This window comes from Silurus meridionalis, chromosome 15 (genome assembly GCF_014805685.1).
Source record: "Silurus meridionalis isolate SWU-2019-XX chromosome 15, ASM1480568v1, whole genome shotgun sequence".
Lineage (NCBI taxonomy): Eukaryota > Metazoa > Chordata > Actinopteri > Siluriformes > Siluridae > Silurus > Silurus meridionalis.
The window spans coordinates 7,128,616-7,145,542 of NC_060898.1; the positions used below are offsets into that span (position 1 = coordinate 7,128,616).

Genomic DNA, 16,927 nt, shown 5'->3' on the forward strand with positions numbered 1-16,927 from the left:
CCATATTAATTCAACTTTAACTAAGGTCAACACTAAAAAAAAGAAAAAATATATAAAAGGACCAGCTCTTCTTCTTCTTCTTTGGCCATAGCTGCAATTGCTGTTTCTATTTAAAAACTTTGACTTTTTTCAATGCCTAATACATGGCCCTGTTTACACCATACCATACAGTGAAGGTTTTTTTCTTTGTGACATGAAGGACATGAAGAAAATACTAAACATAAATTACAAGGAAAGTAAAAATGTGCATATATAAATTGAACGTGTGCAATGTATACATGAAAGGCATGTATTGTGTATGTTTGTGTTCTGCAGTTGTGCAAGAGTTATTCATGGCGTTACAGTGGAACCCGGTTATGTCGGGGGCCTAGGGGACGCCAAAAAGCGTCGAGATAACCGATGATGGAGATAAACGAAAACCAATATGGCGGCAATATATTAACGTGCTTGAAATTTCTTTATGTACATGTGCGTTATTAAATGAGAATGTACATGCACGTGTTTTGGAGGTTTTTTTACACAACAGCGTTGTCACGATTTGATTGATTGGTCATGCGGATCGAGATAACCTGTAATGCGGATAAGGAGGCGGAAGCCGAAGTAAACGCAAACAAAGTTTATTGAGAATACTCAGGAGATAATCCACCAATACTTGTAGCGAAGCAGTAATATCCAGTGGTGCACTCGGGAGCGCGGTCCACGAAGTTCTGTAAAAGCAGAGACAGTTCGTGTAGAGAATCCAAGGATCCACGCTATGGAAAGCGCAGCGCTGGGCAGCAACGGATAAACATGGTGCAGACAGCGTGAACATGGAAAACGGCAGGATCGGGGTAATCCGGGGTGCCTTTGAGAGAATGCGGAGTTCAAGAAAAAGGGTACGTAGGGGGATACGTATACGCGATTACACAGACCGACATGAACCAACACATACGATCATGCATAAACAATAACGGACCGCGAGTGTGTGGAGGTGAGGGGCTTAAATAGGAGATGGGATGAGTGAGTGAATGAGAGTCAGGTGTGTGTGATCAGCATGACTGCGAGTAGCGCACGGGAGAAGAAGCAGTTACCCGAGGTCGAGATAAGTATTAAGGTTTGTGTGTGTGTGTGTGTGTGTGTGTGTGTGTGTGTGTGTGTGTGTGTGTGTGTGTGTGTGAAGATATGAAAAAAGTGTTTTTAACATTTGTCTATAACCAAGACTTCAAGAAACTACAATTAACACCATGTGTTTTACCAATCTGTGTCATATATTGAAGAAATGTAGCAAATATTTCCTCAACAGAATATTTTGATTCCATGCAAGGATTTTTCAAACAGCTACAATGGATTGTTGTCAGCTTTAAATGCTTCAGTAAAGTGTAGTAGTGGCAGGTGAGAAACACACACAGTAAGAGGGTGTGAAAAAGCTGCCTTGAGGTGAGATGTTGCATAAGTATGGATTGTGAGTATACGTGTATGAGTTTCAAAGCACAAGCACATACACATACAATTGTGCGTGTAACTCACACATATATACACACACACTAAAATCCAATCTATGAGTTGAGAATCAATGAGTTTTTCCGGGCCAGGAGATATGACAGTGGAGAGGGAGCAAACTGTCAGCTCTTTATTGATCAAGAGGGATTCTGTGTGTGTATTTGTGTATTTGTGTGTGTGTGTGTGTGTGTGTGTGTGTGTGTGTGTGTGTGTGTGTATATATATATATATATATATATATATATATATATATATATATATATATATATATACTAGAAAGATTTCCCTTGAATGCCCCATTGAAAAAATCTCTCATCTTCTCTGTACATAGTTGAAATCGAAAGGCTTAGGTGTTACTTGAATTAAATACACGTCTCTCATCCTCCATCTCACCCTCCTTTCCTCTTTCATCTTTGCTATACTGTGTCTCTTGGGGCCCGGCTGTAGAGGAGACCTGGACTATCAGTCAAGCTCAGCAAATATAGCTGCACTAAGTGGATTAACCAGGAGAGAGAGAGAAAGACAGACAGAGGGAAAGAATGAGAGAGACTGAGAAGGGCATTATGTGATGCACATATATACTGAATAGATAAAAGTTTGTGGACACCTGATCATAAGATTTTGAGTGATTTCTGAACATACCATTCCACACTTATTCCCCATTTGATGTTTAATAACCTTCACTCTGAAGATGTTCCACTTTGGAGTATGGGGTGTGCTTGTGAAGATTTGTGTGCATTTAGCCATAGTGGTGTTGCAGGGTGTAGGGTGAGGAGGCCTGGTGTGCAGTCAGCATTTCAATTTATCCCAAAGGTGTTGAGGTCAGATCTCTATTGCAGGTCATTCAAAATGTTCCACTCCAACCTGTGTAGGTCATATCTCAATAGAGCTCACTTTGTGCACAGGGGCATTGTCATGCTTAAACAGGTTTGGATGTCCTAGTTTAAGTGAGGAAACATTTAATGCTATTAAATTGTTTGCCTCCACCTTTGTGGTAAAGTTTTGGTAAAGAAGATGAGAGAGAAGCACATATAACTGGAAAAGTTCATTTGCTCATTTTCTCAGATTACAGTGTGACTACAAGAACTGAAATAATTGGCAACAGTGGATTCATAAAAAAAACACTAACCCTAACCCTAACCCTAACCCTAACCCTAACCCTAACCCATTACACAACTGTTAAACGGAAAATTATTTCCTGAATACAAAATGTGTTTGTGGAAATTATTGAACCCTTAACATCTAACTAAATAATCCAGTGAAGAACACTGGATTTACAGGACTCTGGATTGTCCATATCTTAATAGTCAGGGATGAGCACTATTTATGATTTATATTATATTATATATTATGATTTATGTATTTTAAGTGTATTTCAAATATAAAATAGGATTTTGTCATTTGTATTTGATAGGGTTGATAAAAATGACTTCATATTTTGTATAAAATTACCTTAATTTTGTATTTTTGTAGTTTTAAAATACTGTAAAATACTTTGTAAGATGTTTACATGATGACATCATAAAAATGCGGTCTCTGATTGTTGCCTACTCAGCAGTTTGCCCAGACTTGTTGAGCTCAGAACAGAAAATTTATCCATATGGAAAAAGGTGGTGACGGTAAGAAACCTGCAGGCTGCCAACTTTAAAATAGGTAACCAATGATTGATAAATAAATATTTGATTGCCGAACAATGTACCCTAATTGAAGTATTAGTTTAGTAGGATTGTGATTGTGCATACCATTGCATGAATGACTGCCTGTCACATAATATATTATTATAGTTATGAAAACCAACAAATAATTAATTAGTTGGAAACTAGTTGATATGAATACAGGTGCCATCAGTTGTCTTCTTATGAATTTTTTCAAACTAATCTTCATCTGGGAGACCACAGGCAAATGTATGTGAATATTTGATCTGTTAACTGGTTGCATATGTCAGATTTATGATATGGACTCAGATAAAAGCTGTTGCTATTAAACATTGTTTACTTAATTAGTCAGTGTAATGATAAAGGAACAGATCAAATAGGCCAATTGATGGAAGGTTTTTAAAAAATATTTCATGCGCCCTTATAAAAGAATGTACTATTTTTAAAATACAAAAATACAGTAGTTTATATTGATACGTGAAGTGGCTGCTGAATTTCGTAGTTAACTTTGATACACTTAAAGTATTTGGTATTTTATTTTAAATACATTTTGATGTATCTTTGCCCAACCCTGTTAATAGTCCAGTAAATAGCCAGAAATGGCAAAAGTACACACATCCTTCACATCCTTCTGTAGAAGTTAAGATACTCATGTTTGAAAAGACTCTGTTAAGCTAAATGCCACAAATGTAAATGTAAATGTTAAGAGTTGAAGTACTGACCACACTTTTTCACTCAAGTTAAAGTTTGGGCTCTGACATTTACTTAATTAAAAAATTAGCCATTACTATTACCTGTTTCAGTGTTAAGCTGATTACTGGACCTCACATCCTATTAATATATTAAAACAAAATTATTTTTACTTTTGTTATCTAATGAATGTATCCAGGCTGATCAACCACCATGTGGAACACAAGCAGAGCAAAAGGATAATGATGATCATGTGATCAGGATTGTCTCTGTTCTTAGTCATGTTTATATCGCTGATTCTCTCCATTTCATCCAGATTAACCACATACTTCTTGTTGCCTTCTGCCTTGCTTTTTGTGGAAGGTTGAAAAAGCCTTACAATGACAAGAAATAGGTTGATCGGCACAATGAGAAGAAAAATAGTGATTATGTCACTATATAGATTAAAATTAAAGTAACAATACTGGTTTGAAAATAAGTAGTAGAAAGTACAGATATTTGTGTCAAAAGTGTAATAAGTGTAAGTAAAAAAAAAATTGAAGTGAAGTACTGATACCAGAAAAATTTACTTAAGAACAGTAACAAAGTATTTGTACTTTATAACTTACCATCTCTGTACATAGCAACGTGTGGTATTCAAGTTCCTTTAACCTCTTAGCCTTCAGTGCCGTGCCAGCACGTCCGTTATCCCATTGTTCTCAGGTGTTAATGTTATCCAGTATTCACTAGATATAACATGCCAGCAAACATTTTTAACAGTAGAGACAGAAAGAAGCCATTGCAGTTTTCATTTTCATTTAAACCAATTCAATTCCAATTCTAAACAATAAAAGTGTTTCTATGAATTGTTTCTATTATCTTTTTTTCTAGCAAAGTTTATCCTTATGTGTGTCCTCAGAATTTAAATACAGTATTTGAGCATCTTTAAATAAGTATAAGTAATATTAACAATTGACCAAGCACTTAAAATGCTTCAAGTTGAGATGCAACATTAGCCTTACAGCAATTTTAAATGCCATTGTTTGGACCAAGGCATAAAAACACTAAAAAGCATTTGAGTATTGCAAAATAAAAATAAAATAAAATGCTGTTTCTGCTCATTTATAACAACTTCATTGTATTGCTCAACTTATTCAGTTTTAACACCAGTTGATGGCAATCTGCATAAAATATTTGAAGTGTATTTGATGGAATGCCTTTATGATCCCTGTTCTTAGAGTGAGTGATGCAGGCACAAATGAAAGAGGGAAAGAAAGAGAAGAAGAGAAAGATGTGTCAGCATGGATGAGTTGATTTATGCTGCTCTGGCAGTGGCTGATTTGATCATCTGTGATTATTCCTGTTCACAAAGTCAACATCAGCAACATTTAATCTCATTTGCTTTCTTTCCTTTTCTAGCCGTCTTTGTTATCAAGTAGCTGGTACCTCTACTTTACTAGTACGGCCCAAACCTGTTCCAACATGACAACAAATGCCTCTGTGCAACAAATACAGTCCTTATGAAGATGTGGTTCAAATTGGCCAGCTGTAGAGCTCTTACCTTCATTTGGGACGAATTGGAACGCTGTCTGCACCCCAGGCCTCCTCAAGCTACATCAGTACCTGACTTTACCAACACCCTTGTGGCTGAATGAACACAAATCTCCACAACCACACTCCATAATCTGGTGGAAAATCTTCCCAGAAGACTAGAAGCTATTATATAAGCAAATTAGGACTAACTGTGTTTAAAAAGCAAATATGAATCTTATGGTCAGGTGTCCACACACCTTTGTCCATATAGTGAAACTAAAAAAAAGGAAAAAAAATCTACAGCATATTTTGTACTGTATATATTCTTACTGACCACTTTATTGTGAACACATCCACATGCAATTATAAAATCAGCCAATCATGTGGCAGCAGTTCAATTTATAAAATCATGCAGATACTGCTCAAGAGTGTCAATTAGTGTTCAAATCATTTCAGTCATCAGAATGGGGAGAAATGCAATCTCAGTCTGTGGCATAGTTGATGGTGGCTGGTTTGAGTATTTTAGATTCTGCGGCTTTCTGGGGATTTCTACATAACTGTATCTAAATTTTACATGGAATGGTGCAACAAAAAAAAAACATACACGCAGTTGTGATTGTGTAACGGAAACTTTTTTTATGAAATAGGTCAAAGAAAACTGGATTGTTGATGGATGGATGGATGGATGGATGGATGGATGGATAGATAGATAGATGGTTAAGAAGTGAAATGAGAGAAATAGAGTGAGTGGTGTGTAAGTGTGTGAGAGAAAAACAGAGCGAGAGAGAGAGAGAGAGAGAGAGAGAGAGAGAGAGAGGTGGTCGCTTGTGTTTTTTTCTCTAATTTGTATGTATCCTATTCAAAGGCCTTGTTCCTACTTGACATTTCTAAACTACTTGCTTTACAGTTCACGCACCTCAAACACGCACACACACACACACACACACACACACACACACACACACACACACACACAGAAAACATACTGCTCAGAAGAACAAGCCTTTTGCTGCAGTCTGTGTAAATTATTCACTGTGCTGCAGCACCATGTCAAGTCATAACAAAATGTGTGCATATGCACACGCGTGCGCACACACACACACACACACACACACACTCACACTCCTACATTACCACACATTCAGGGACTGATCTAATTACAGGGATTAATCTATTAATTGTCATTGGAATATACAGAATTTATGACCACCGATTTTGTCTAAATGCTCAAAAACTCTCTACAGTCTAAAATGAGTTTAAATGCAGTTTTATAAAACCATGTCCACTAGGAGGCACTAAATTGGAACCATAATGGAATCCAATTCGACAAAAAAAAGCAACCAAAATTACATGAAACCGTATGTGTAATAAACACAGTTGTTCATCATAACCAGCAACCGGTCGACAAAGGAAAACTCAGCACGAAACAGAGAGCAATATCCAAACTTCTATAGTTTGAATGGATTAATGGATGGATGGATGGATGGATGGATGGATGGATGGATAGATTGATGCACTTGAATAGGTGAATAGGGTAATGAATGGATACTTGACGTTAAGTATGTATCTATGGATGGATGGATGGATAAATACTTGTAATAAATATGAATGTATGAATGGATGGTTGAAGGATGAATGAATATTTTAAGTAAAGTATGGATGGATGGATGGATGGATGGACGGATGGATGGATGGATGGATGGATGGATGGATGGATGGAAGGATTTTTGTACTTAAATTGATGAATGGATTATTCAAGTTAAATATTGATGGATGCATGGATGGATGGATGAATACTTGTAATAAGTAAGGATGGATGGATGGAAGTATGAACACAAATAAATACTGGCATAAGGAACATAAATGATGGGTGGATTAATGGATGGACACTCGAATGGATAGATGGATGAATAAACGACAATTAAAATTTGAAGGGACTGATGGATCAACATATGGGCACATTTGAGCAAAGCGTGTGTGTGTGTGTGTGTGTGTGTGTGTGTGTGTGTGTGTGTGTGTGTGTGTTAGTTTATTAAAATTAGAGAAGCGAGATTGTTTAAAAGCTCTCTCTAAAAGTAACAGCTACATTTCTGAACTATGGAGCATGCTCAGTGACTGACCTCAGTACTCTGTAATCCATGAAGGATTATAGTTATAGACTTTAGGGTCAGCTGCAGGGAGTCTAGGAGGCGAATCCACATATACACACAGACAGACACACACTGAAATCTTTTAAAAGTAGGTAACTAAGTAAAGATAGATAGATAGATAGATAGATAGATAGATAGATAGATAGATAGATAGATAGATAGATAGATAGATAGATAGATAGATAGATAATTAAAGAAAATTAAAGACAAACACACACACACACACACACACACACACACACACACACACACCTCCGCCAGAACCTTTGCCTCCTGCATCTTCAGATTCTTTGCTGAATCGAATGGAACCCAATGCCATCTTCTGCTGTTGTGATTTATCTGTAAAAAGGCATCTGTTTAACAAATCTGTCAAAAAACATTGTTGTTCATACAAGTTCCAGTTCCAGCCTTAAAAATACAGTAACTAAGCTATTGATGGTGCACTATATGGACAAAAGTATTGAGGACTTTGTATTGAGAACTTGTTAAGGTATGAACTATGGCCAGGATGTCAGGTTATTTCTCCAGCTCTTCTTATATGGGCTGTAGCTTAAGAACTAATGAAGCAAACCTTCTTTTTGCCTGTTTGAGAGATGTTGAGCTACCTCTGTTAATGATCCTAATTTTAGGGGATTTGCTATCTTTCCAACAGCACACTAAAGGGCTGCAGCAACATTAACGGTGCTCTCCGTGGTGCTGAAAATGTTCTTGTGGCTCTGTGGTGGACTGCAGCACCACAAAACTTTCCAGTGTTCACTAAGAATATGTAGCATAACGATAACACTTTCCTGGAACTGAAGTCCTCACACTTGTACAACTCCTGGTCCATGAAGACATGATTTGCCAAGAGAACTTAAGTGGCCTGCATGGCAAGGTGGGGATTCAAAACTGGACTGAAATATAGCAAGCAATATGGAAATGAAATGTGCTCAAATTACATTGTTTTTTAACTATTACAAATATGACATTTAGTAGATGCCCTTATCCAGAGTGACAAGTATTTCATTTATATAAATGAGCAGTTAACAGTAAGAACTTTGCTGAAGGGCCCAGTAGTGGCTTGGTCATCCTGGAATTAAAACTCACAACCTGTTATCAGAAGTCCACTGAGCCACAAGAATAAGGTATTGTATTTAATTTGTGAAAAAAGTACATAAAAATTATTTTTGTATTAAAGCTGTATTTTGAACTTAAAACATCTCATTGCAATATGCTCACGTCATTACAATTATGACATGCTGCCTAGCAAATTATGCTAGCAAATTATGCTAGCTACAGTACTGATTAGAGTGTAACCTGGGATAAGTCATCCAAGTTTATATTTTACTTTAGCATACTGAAACAGTTAACTGAGCTATGACCAGGGGCGCTCATCTTTGAGTTTAACACCACAGCTTCAGATGTGCATTGATAGATACAGCACAAATTATATTTTGCAACATGAAAAGGTTGAATTAACATGATATTTATTTCTACAATGTTGAACCTGATTGCTGAATAGAGGCAGGCAACTGTTTGGATTGATAAGAGAAGAAATGATATTTGAGAAATCTCCTGAATATTTTGAAGGTCTATTTAAAAATGTAAAAAAAACTTTTTTCTTTGACAAGGTCAATTATGTAAGACTGATCTAATAATTAAATAAAACTCTAACAATGCTGCAGGTTTCCTAGTAGGCGAATTGGCTATGCTTTATTGTGAATTGGCTGTGCTATCAAAATGTGAATGTGTATTATTAACCCCAGCATTTCCATTGCAACCCTGAGCAGGATAAAGCAGCCACTGCAGATGAATGAATAAATCAGGTCATGAATGTGTACAGCTGTTTGTTTTGGGTGCATATAATCTTTGCTTGGCTTGAGTTGAAAATTTAGATTTTCTAGATTTTCTTCTTCTTCTTCTTCTTCCGGCTTCACCCATTAGGAGTCGCCACAGCGGATCTTCCGTCTCCATCCCCCTATGTCCTCCACATCTGCCTCTTTCAAACCAACTACCTGCATGTCTTCCCTCACCACATCCATAAATCTCCTTCTTGGCCTTCCTTTTTTCCACCTTTCTGGTGGCTACTTCACCGTCTTCCGAACCTTAACATCTTCAGCTCTTCTACCTCCAGCTCCACCTCCTGTCTTTTACTCAATGCCACTGTCTCTAAACCATACAACATAGCAGGTCTCACCACAGTCCTAAAAACTTTCCCTTTCACTCTTGCAGATTCCATTCTATCACAAATCACTCCGACTATCACTCTTCTCCACCCACTCCACCCTCAAGTCAAGTCAAGTTTATTTCTATAGCGCTTTTCACAACAGACATTGTCTCAAAGCAGCTAAGGTTAAAACAGTTAAGGTGAATCGTGTGTATTTATGTTTGTTATGTGTAGGCTTTGCTAAAAAGATTGGAAGAGTGTGTCTGAGCCACGAACACTGTCAGGAAGACTATTTCAAAGTTTAGGAGCTAAAGGTGAAAATGCTCTACCACCTTTAGTGGACTGTGCTATTCTAGGAACTACAAGAAGTCCGGAGTTTTGAGATCTCAGGGAGCGTGACGGATTGTAGCATGTTAGAAGACTGGAAAGATAATTGGGAGCTAAACCATTTAGTGCCCTGCCTGCATTCTTTTCTTCACTTCTCCAACACACTCTCCATTACTTTGCACTGTTGACCCCAGGACTCCTCCACCTCCTCTCCCTGCAACCCCACCACTCCACTGCCCTCCCTTTCATTCACACATATGTACTCTGTCATACTCCTACTGACTTTCATTCCCCTTTTCTCCAGTGCATACCTCCACCTCTCCAGGCTCTTCTCAACCTGCTCACTACTCTCACCACAAATCACAATATCATCTGCAAACATCATAGTCCATGGAGACTCTTTCTGACCTCGTCCGTCAACCTGTCCATCACCATTGCAAACAGGAAAGGGCTCAGAGCCGATCCACTGTCCTATACATGTCCTGCACCACCCTCCCATACTTCTCTGACACACCTGACTTCCTCATGCAATACCCCAGCTCCTCTCTCAGCACCCTGTCATACACTTTCTCTAAATCCACAAACACACAATGCAATTCCTTCTGACCTTCTCTATATTCTCCATAAACATTCTTAAAGCAAATAATGCGTTTGTGTTGCTCTTCCTCGGCATGAAACCATACTGTTGGTCACCTCTTCTCTCAGCCTGGCTGCCACTACTCTTTCCCATAACTTCATGGTGTGACTGATCAACCTTATTCCCCTGTAGTTACTGCAGGTCTGCACATCTCCCTTATTCCTAAAGATAGGTACCGGCAAACTACTTCTCCATTCCTCAGGCATCCTCTCACCTTCCAGAATTTTGTTGTTGAACAACCTGGTTAAAAACTCCACTTCAAAACTCCAAAAACACATCTCTCTTAAACATCTCCATTCTTCTACCAGTATGTCATCTGAGCCAAAATGACTTTCCACTCTTCATCCTCTTAATCGCTGCTCTCACTTCCTCCTTACTAATCCTATCCATTTATTGCTTCACCATTTTCACACCATCCAACCTTCTCTCTCTCTCTCTCTCTCTCTCTCTCTCTCTCTCGTTTTCCTCATTCATCAGCTGCTCAATACACTCCCTCCATCTTCTCAACACAATCTCCTCACTAGTCAACACATTTTCATCTCCATCCTTTATTGTTCTAACTTGCAGCACATCCTTCCCAGCTTGGTCCCTCTGCCTGGCTGGCATAATCAGTATAAATCCTTTTCTCTTTCCTTAGTGTCCAACTTCACATACAGCTCCTCATATGACTTTTCCTTGGCTTTAACCACACCTTCACCCGTTGCCGCATCTCCTTGTACTCCTGCATACCTTTCTAGATTTTCTACATTGGGTTAAAAATCTAATCAGAATTATACAAGTGCAAAAAGGAACCTAGGGCTTTCAAGATAAATTATACCAAATCTGATATATTTTGGATAAAAGCATCAACCGATGCTTTTTATGCCTCTATTCTTCCCTTATGTAACCCTCCTTTATGTTCCCTTTCCTCCCTTATGCTTCATATCCATACCTTTCTCTTTCTAGAAAAACAGTCCAAGAAAAGTTTGGCAGCAGATTCCCCTGACAGTTTTTCCATAAGGTTAAAGTTGTACTCACCTTCTGAAGCCTTGCAGCAATGTTGCCCCAATTTACAGGAGGTTTGATTTGTTATAGTCAGGGATATGAGAACACTGGCAGTCCTTTAGTGCAATAGAGTTAAGTGTTGGGTCACTAACCAGCTGACAGCTAAGAAATTATAAAAAAATTAAAAAAATAAAATAAAAAAACTATTATTTTCTGTTTCTCATTCCTGCCCATTCATGCACTTAGCCAACAGCCATTCATGTGGCAGCCATGCAACACATAAAATCATGTAGATACAGGTCAAGAGCTTCAGATAATGTTCACATCAATCATCAAAATAAAAAAAAAGTGTGATGGTTAAAAATTTATTCGTAAAAATTTAAATTTGTGCAGAAAAATAGGAATAGGAAAAAATATCTCCATAACAGCACCCTTTGCTTGTTGATGAGAGAAATCAGAGGGCAATGGATGAGCAACAGAGCTGACAAGAGACATATGGTAAATGGAATGATAATAACCACTGTCAGCAAGAAGGCATCTCAAATTACACATCACATTAAAGCTTGGTGCAGATGGGGTACAATAGCAGAAGACAACATCAGCTTCCATTCATTTCAGCCTAGATCAGGAATGCTACAGTATGCAACGGCTGACTCAAAGTGTGCCGATTGATTTATTTATTCAACTGTAGTGAAGTCTAGTGTACAAAACATGTAATATTCATGTTCTCCTTTACATCCATCCACGAGCAGTGTATCAAATCAATGGAACTGAGGGTGGATAGTGAGACTAAGTGTGAGAGAGAGAAGGGGGGAGGGTGAATGATTGTGTAAAGTGCAGTGAGTGTGTATGAGTGTGGTTGAATGTGTATGTACAGTGCAGCTGAAAAGTATTCGCAGAGCTTCACTTTTTCCACATTTTTCAGTGGCCCAGCCAGAGCCCAGACCTAAACCCGATTAAACATCTCTGGAGAGATCTGAAAATGGCTGTGCACCGACGATCCCCATCCTTGAGCTTGAGAGGTCTGCAACGAAGAATGGGAGAAACTGCACAAAAATATGTGTGCCAAGCTTGTAGCATCAAACTGAAAAAGACTTGCGACTGTAATTGGTGCCAAAGGTGTCAACAAAGTATAGAGCAAAGGCTGTGAATGCTTATGTACATGTGATTTTTTTTTTGTTTTGTTTTTTATTTATAATAAATTTGCAAAGATTTCAAACAAACTTCTTTCACACTGTCATTATTGAGTGTTGTTTGAAAATTTTCGAGGAAAATAACTAATTTAATCCATTTTGAAATAAGGCTGTATCATAACGAAATGTGAAAAAAGTAAAGCGCTGTGAATACTTTTTTACGGATGCACTGAATGTGTGTGCAAATTAGTCAGATCATCAGTGCTGTGCTAAATGCAAGGTGTGAGAGAGGATAAAAGGGATGAAGAGAAGAGTGAGAGAAACACCAGGCAAAGACTGAAATTAGGATTAGCTTCCAGCTGCTCCAGACCCTCTGGGATTTGAAGATCTTTTCTCTTTCTTAAAGATAGATAATTGGCTTTTTCTTTCAGACACACAGATTTAAATGTTAATTTAATTGTAAATTGTGTGTGTGTGTCAGAATGAAAATGCTTGAAACAGTGACCTGGCAACAACTGTGTATGCCTAAGACATGGCTGTGACTTGTATTTGCATGCGGTTGAACAAGTTTTAGCTCCACAGTAAGTTAAATTTCACTTTGTGCATCTGACAGAGCGCTGCATTGATGAATTGCATTGGATTACACTGCCACTTCGCAACTTGGGTGATACTGTATGTTTGCTAAATAAGTTTGTTTTACTCTCACCCTCCACCTGCAGCTTGCTTATTGTTTCCAGAATAAATATGATGAATAAACAAAGCCTTAACTGGCCTTGGAATTCTGAACCATATCCAGACTATAGCTGAAAACACCATGTCTAAAGTAGACATTCCTCCTTTTGTTCAGTACTGAGCTGAACAAAATCTGACCAAGGCAAAACTGTCTGAGCCACAAGGCTGAAAACAAACACTCTTAGGCTCTGTCTGAACTGAGTAAATAATCTTTGGAGCCCCTGGTTCTATTCATGGCGCAAAACAGGCTCTGAATCATCACAGCTTATTTCTACCTTTTTGTTCTACTTCAATATTATTTTGGATTATGTAACAATATCCCAAATGAATAAAAAGGAAACGTCAGTACATAAATTCCTTTATTAAATTTATTTTGAACAGGAATCATCAAGGTCATGCCTACTTAGCACGTGTATTGAACAAGGAGCCGTTTGTGATTATTCCTGTGTGAAGGTGATGGTGGATATTTGTGTGGTTTGTACCGAGCTATTATTAAATGAAAGACTGCTTGGAATGTGTTTTTGTCTAGTGTTGCTGTGAAAGAGAATCAAGCTACATCTGAGAATAGATTCTTTTTCCTAATTCCTAGTGCAGGTCAGTGAGAGGTGTGTGTATCTGTGTATATATGCTAGTAAGGGGTTAAGACGATGCCAAAGTGTTTGTGTGTATACAGTATGCTAGTGAAAGGTTAAAGAGATGATATTAATTGAGCGTGTGTGTGTGTGTGTGTGTGTGTGTGTGTGTGTGTGTGTGTGTGTGCCAGATGGTCAGTGTTGGTTTTGCTGACCCAGCTGCCCTCTGTGCCCAGTCGAGCTTGTGTTCTAATAACAGCAGGAGCCTGCCACTGCCCTCAGGAGAAGTGCCCTACAGAGGACCCTACAGAGTGGCCAACAGTGTGCACTCCTGCGCTTCACACCTTCTTCACAGACAGGAGATATTATTAGAACACAGAGAAGGAGACAAATTAGAGCAAAGAGCAAAGATCACATATCAGTGCGTTATAGTTCTGAAATATCATCACGTCCAGAAATAAATGCTTTAACGGAAAACGCTGTCTCGGGTTTTGTGACAATTATACGGAGAGAGCAAAAGAGAAGGATGAAGGGTGCCAAGAGGTGCGGGACTACAGTGTGAATATTTGATGCTGATAGATGTGTGGTCACTTTAGGAGAACAAACCAGAATGTAACTGAGCAACACACACACACACACACACACACAAACACACTCGACTGCTCAGGTGGAAAAGGCTTATTTAAAATCAGACCTACTTGGTCTTACATGGGGCCTTATTTTTTGTTCAGCATAACCAACTGTTAGTCGCACACCTGAGCTTTTCTCTCTCTCTCTCTCTCTCTCTCTCTCTCTCTCACTCATACTCACACACACACACACACACACACACACACATACACACACACACACACACGTCATGTGTATTTCTGAATTCCATCATCCGTGCTTTGGTGGGATTGCGGTGTGAGATGCAACTTGGAAAATATTTATGTATTTATAGGTTTCCGAATTAAATAATTGCAGCTGGCTCACACGCGCAACCTTTTCTGCCCTTGCAATTGTATGTGTGTGCGTGTATGTGTGTGTGTGTGCAAGAGAGAGAAAAAGAACGTTTTAGATGAGCCATTAAGAGTTGGCAGGTAGGATTTCGCTGTGGAGCAGCGTGTGTGTAAAAGACAGCAGCCCGTCGTGGCAGCGTAGCATACACACACCTACACAACTCTAGGTATAAAAATGTATTGTGCATACGTTGCGCCCGTGTCTGATTTTCACTCTCTGTCTTTCTCCACAGGTGTAAGTGTAACCTGCACGCATCCCGCTGTGTGTTGGAGGACGGAATCTGCAGTGTGTGTGCGAGCACAACACCACGGGCCAGGACTGCCAGCGCTGCAAAAAGGGCTTCAAAGCCAAAATCTGGAAACCAGGATCGTACCTGCCAACTCCTATCGGCACACCTCACACATGTGAGTAACACACACACACACAGATTTTGAAATGTGAGGTTCTGCTTAAGTTTTGTTATTTGTAACATCTTTGAAAATAATTTCATTTTTCAGCATTTTGCTTAAGTTTGATATTAGGTAAAGATAAATGCAGGATTGTATCCAGCAAACATAAACTGTATCCTCAACATCAGTGTTACATGGAGCTAGGTCAGGCACTTGCAATCCTGTCAAAAGGAACAGTTTATTCAAATAAACAGCCAAAAACTGTCAAAACCAAAACCGAATTTCGAAGGCATTGAAATGAACCATGCACAGGTCGGGTGATTAGCAAACAACATGAACTAGACAGTAAAAAAAAGAAAAACGAAAAGCCAAAAAACTAAACTGTAAAAAAATGTAGATTTAATAAACAATAAATAATGGATTGGTATGCAGAAGCGAACCAGATGCAATGCTTCAAGTGGTAACAAAAAGTTTTGAGACAAAACTTAATCTTCATTAGAGGGCGAAGTCCACAGGAGTCTGGCGAGTGGGTGCATAAGTGAGATTGTGTGGATTGTTCTCCGACGATCATCATGCACAAGTTGCTGAATGGTTTCGACATTTTCAAAGGTCTTTTTTTTAAGGTCTTCCTGATCTTTTCTCATCTTTCAGTGATGTTTTTCTGCTCTGTTGGCATGCCACTCGAAACACAGCGAACGACTGTCAAGTCAAGTCAAGTTTATTTCTATGGCGCTTTTCACAACAGACATTCTCTTAAAGCAGCTTTATAGAATTTAACAGTTAAGGTGAATGGTGTGCATTTATCCCTAATGAGCAAGCCATGGCGACTGTCAAACGTAAATAATGTCAAACGTCTCTGTGGCAGATTTGCCCAGTTTCATGCAAAATTTGATGTTTGCTCTGTGTTCTAACTTGCTGTCCATAATGCATTCACAGACATGGTAATGCACATGCTCAGAATATGACCAGTTAGCACCATTAGTCTCAAAACTTTTTCAATACCACCTCATATACACGTGAATTAAATACAGAGCTAGAGACAGCTGTGACTGGGAAAACATGTGAACCAATGACAAGACAGATCAGAGGATTTACATTTTTTTTTTAAACAAAGACAAAGCAAACTAGATTAAGTGTTTCAGGAAGAGGTAGGTCTTCACCTGTCGTTTGAAGATAGCCAGTGACGGACATCTAGGGGAAGTTCATTCCACCACCTCACTGCCAGAACAGAGAAGAGCCTTGAAGTATACTTACCCCTTACCCTAAGAGAAGGTGGTACCAGTCGAGCAGTACTAGAGGATCTCAGGCAGCGTGGTGCAGTGTGAGGAGTGATGAGGTCTCTGAGGTAAAAAGGTGCTGGTCCTTTTTTGGCTTTGTAGGCAAGCATCAGTGTTTTGAATCTGATGTGTGGGTCATTTGCAATGGAAAAATAGCGTTCAGAGGCAGACCTGCCAGCAGAGAGTTGCAGTAGTACGTCTCAAAATAACAAGAGACTAAACAAGCACCTGGGCAGCCTGCA

The 16,927-nt window shown here is 38.8% G+C and overlaps 1 protein-coding gene across 1 annotated transcript in view; it reads left to right on the forward strand.

The window, feature by feature from the left end:
- Positions 1-16,927, forward strand: part of ntng2b (netrin g2b) — a 73,598-nt gene that overhangs the window by 31,896 nt on the left and 24,775 nt on the right. Inside the window, 2 exon segments of the mRNA XM_046868104.1 lie at positions 15,252-15,295; positions 15,298-15,423. Coding sequence (XP_046724060.1) covers positions 15,252-15,295; positions 15,298-15,423 — 170 coding nt within the window.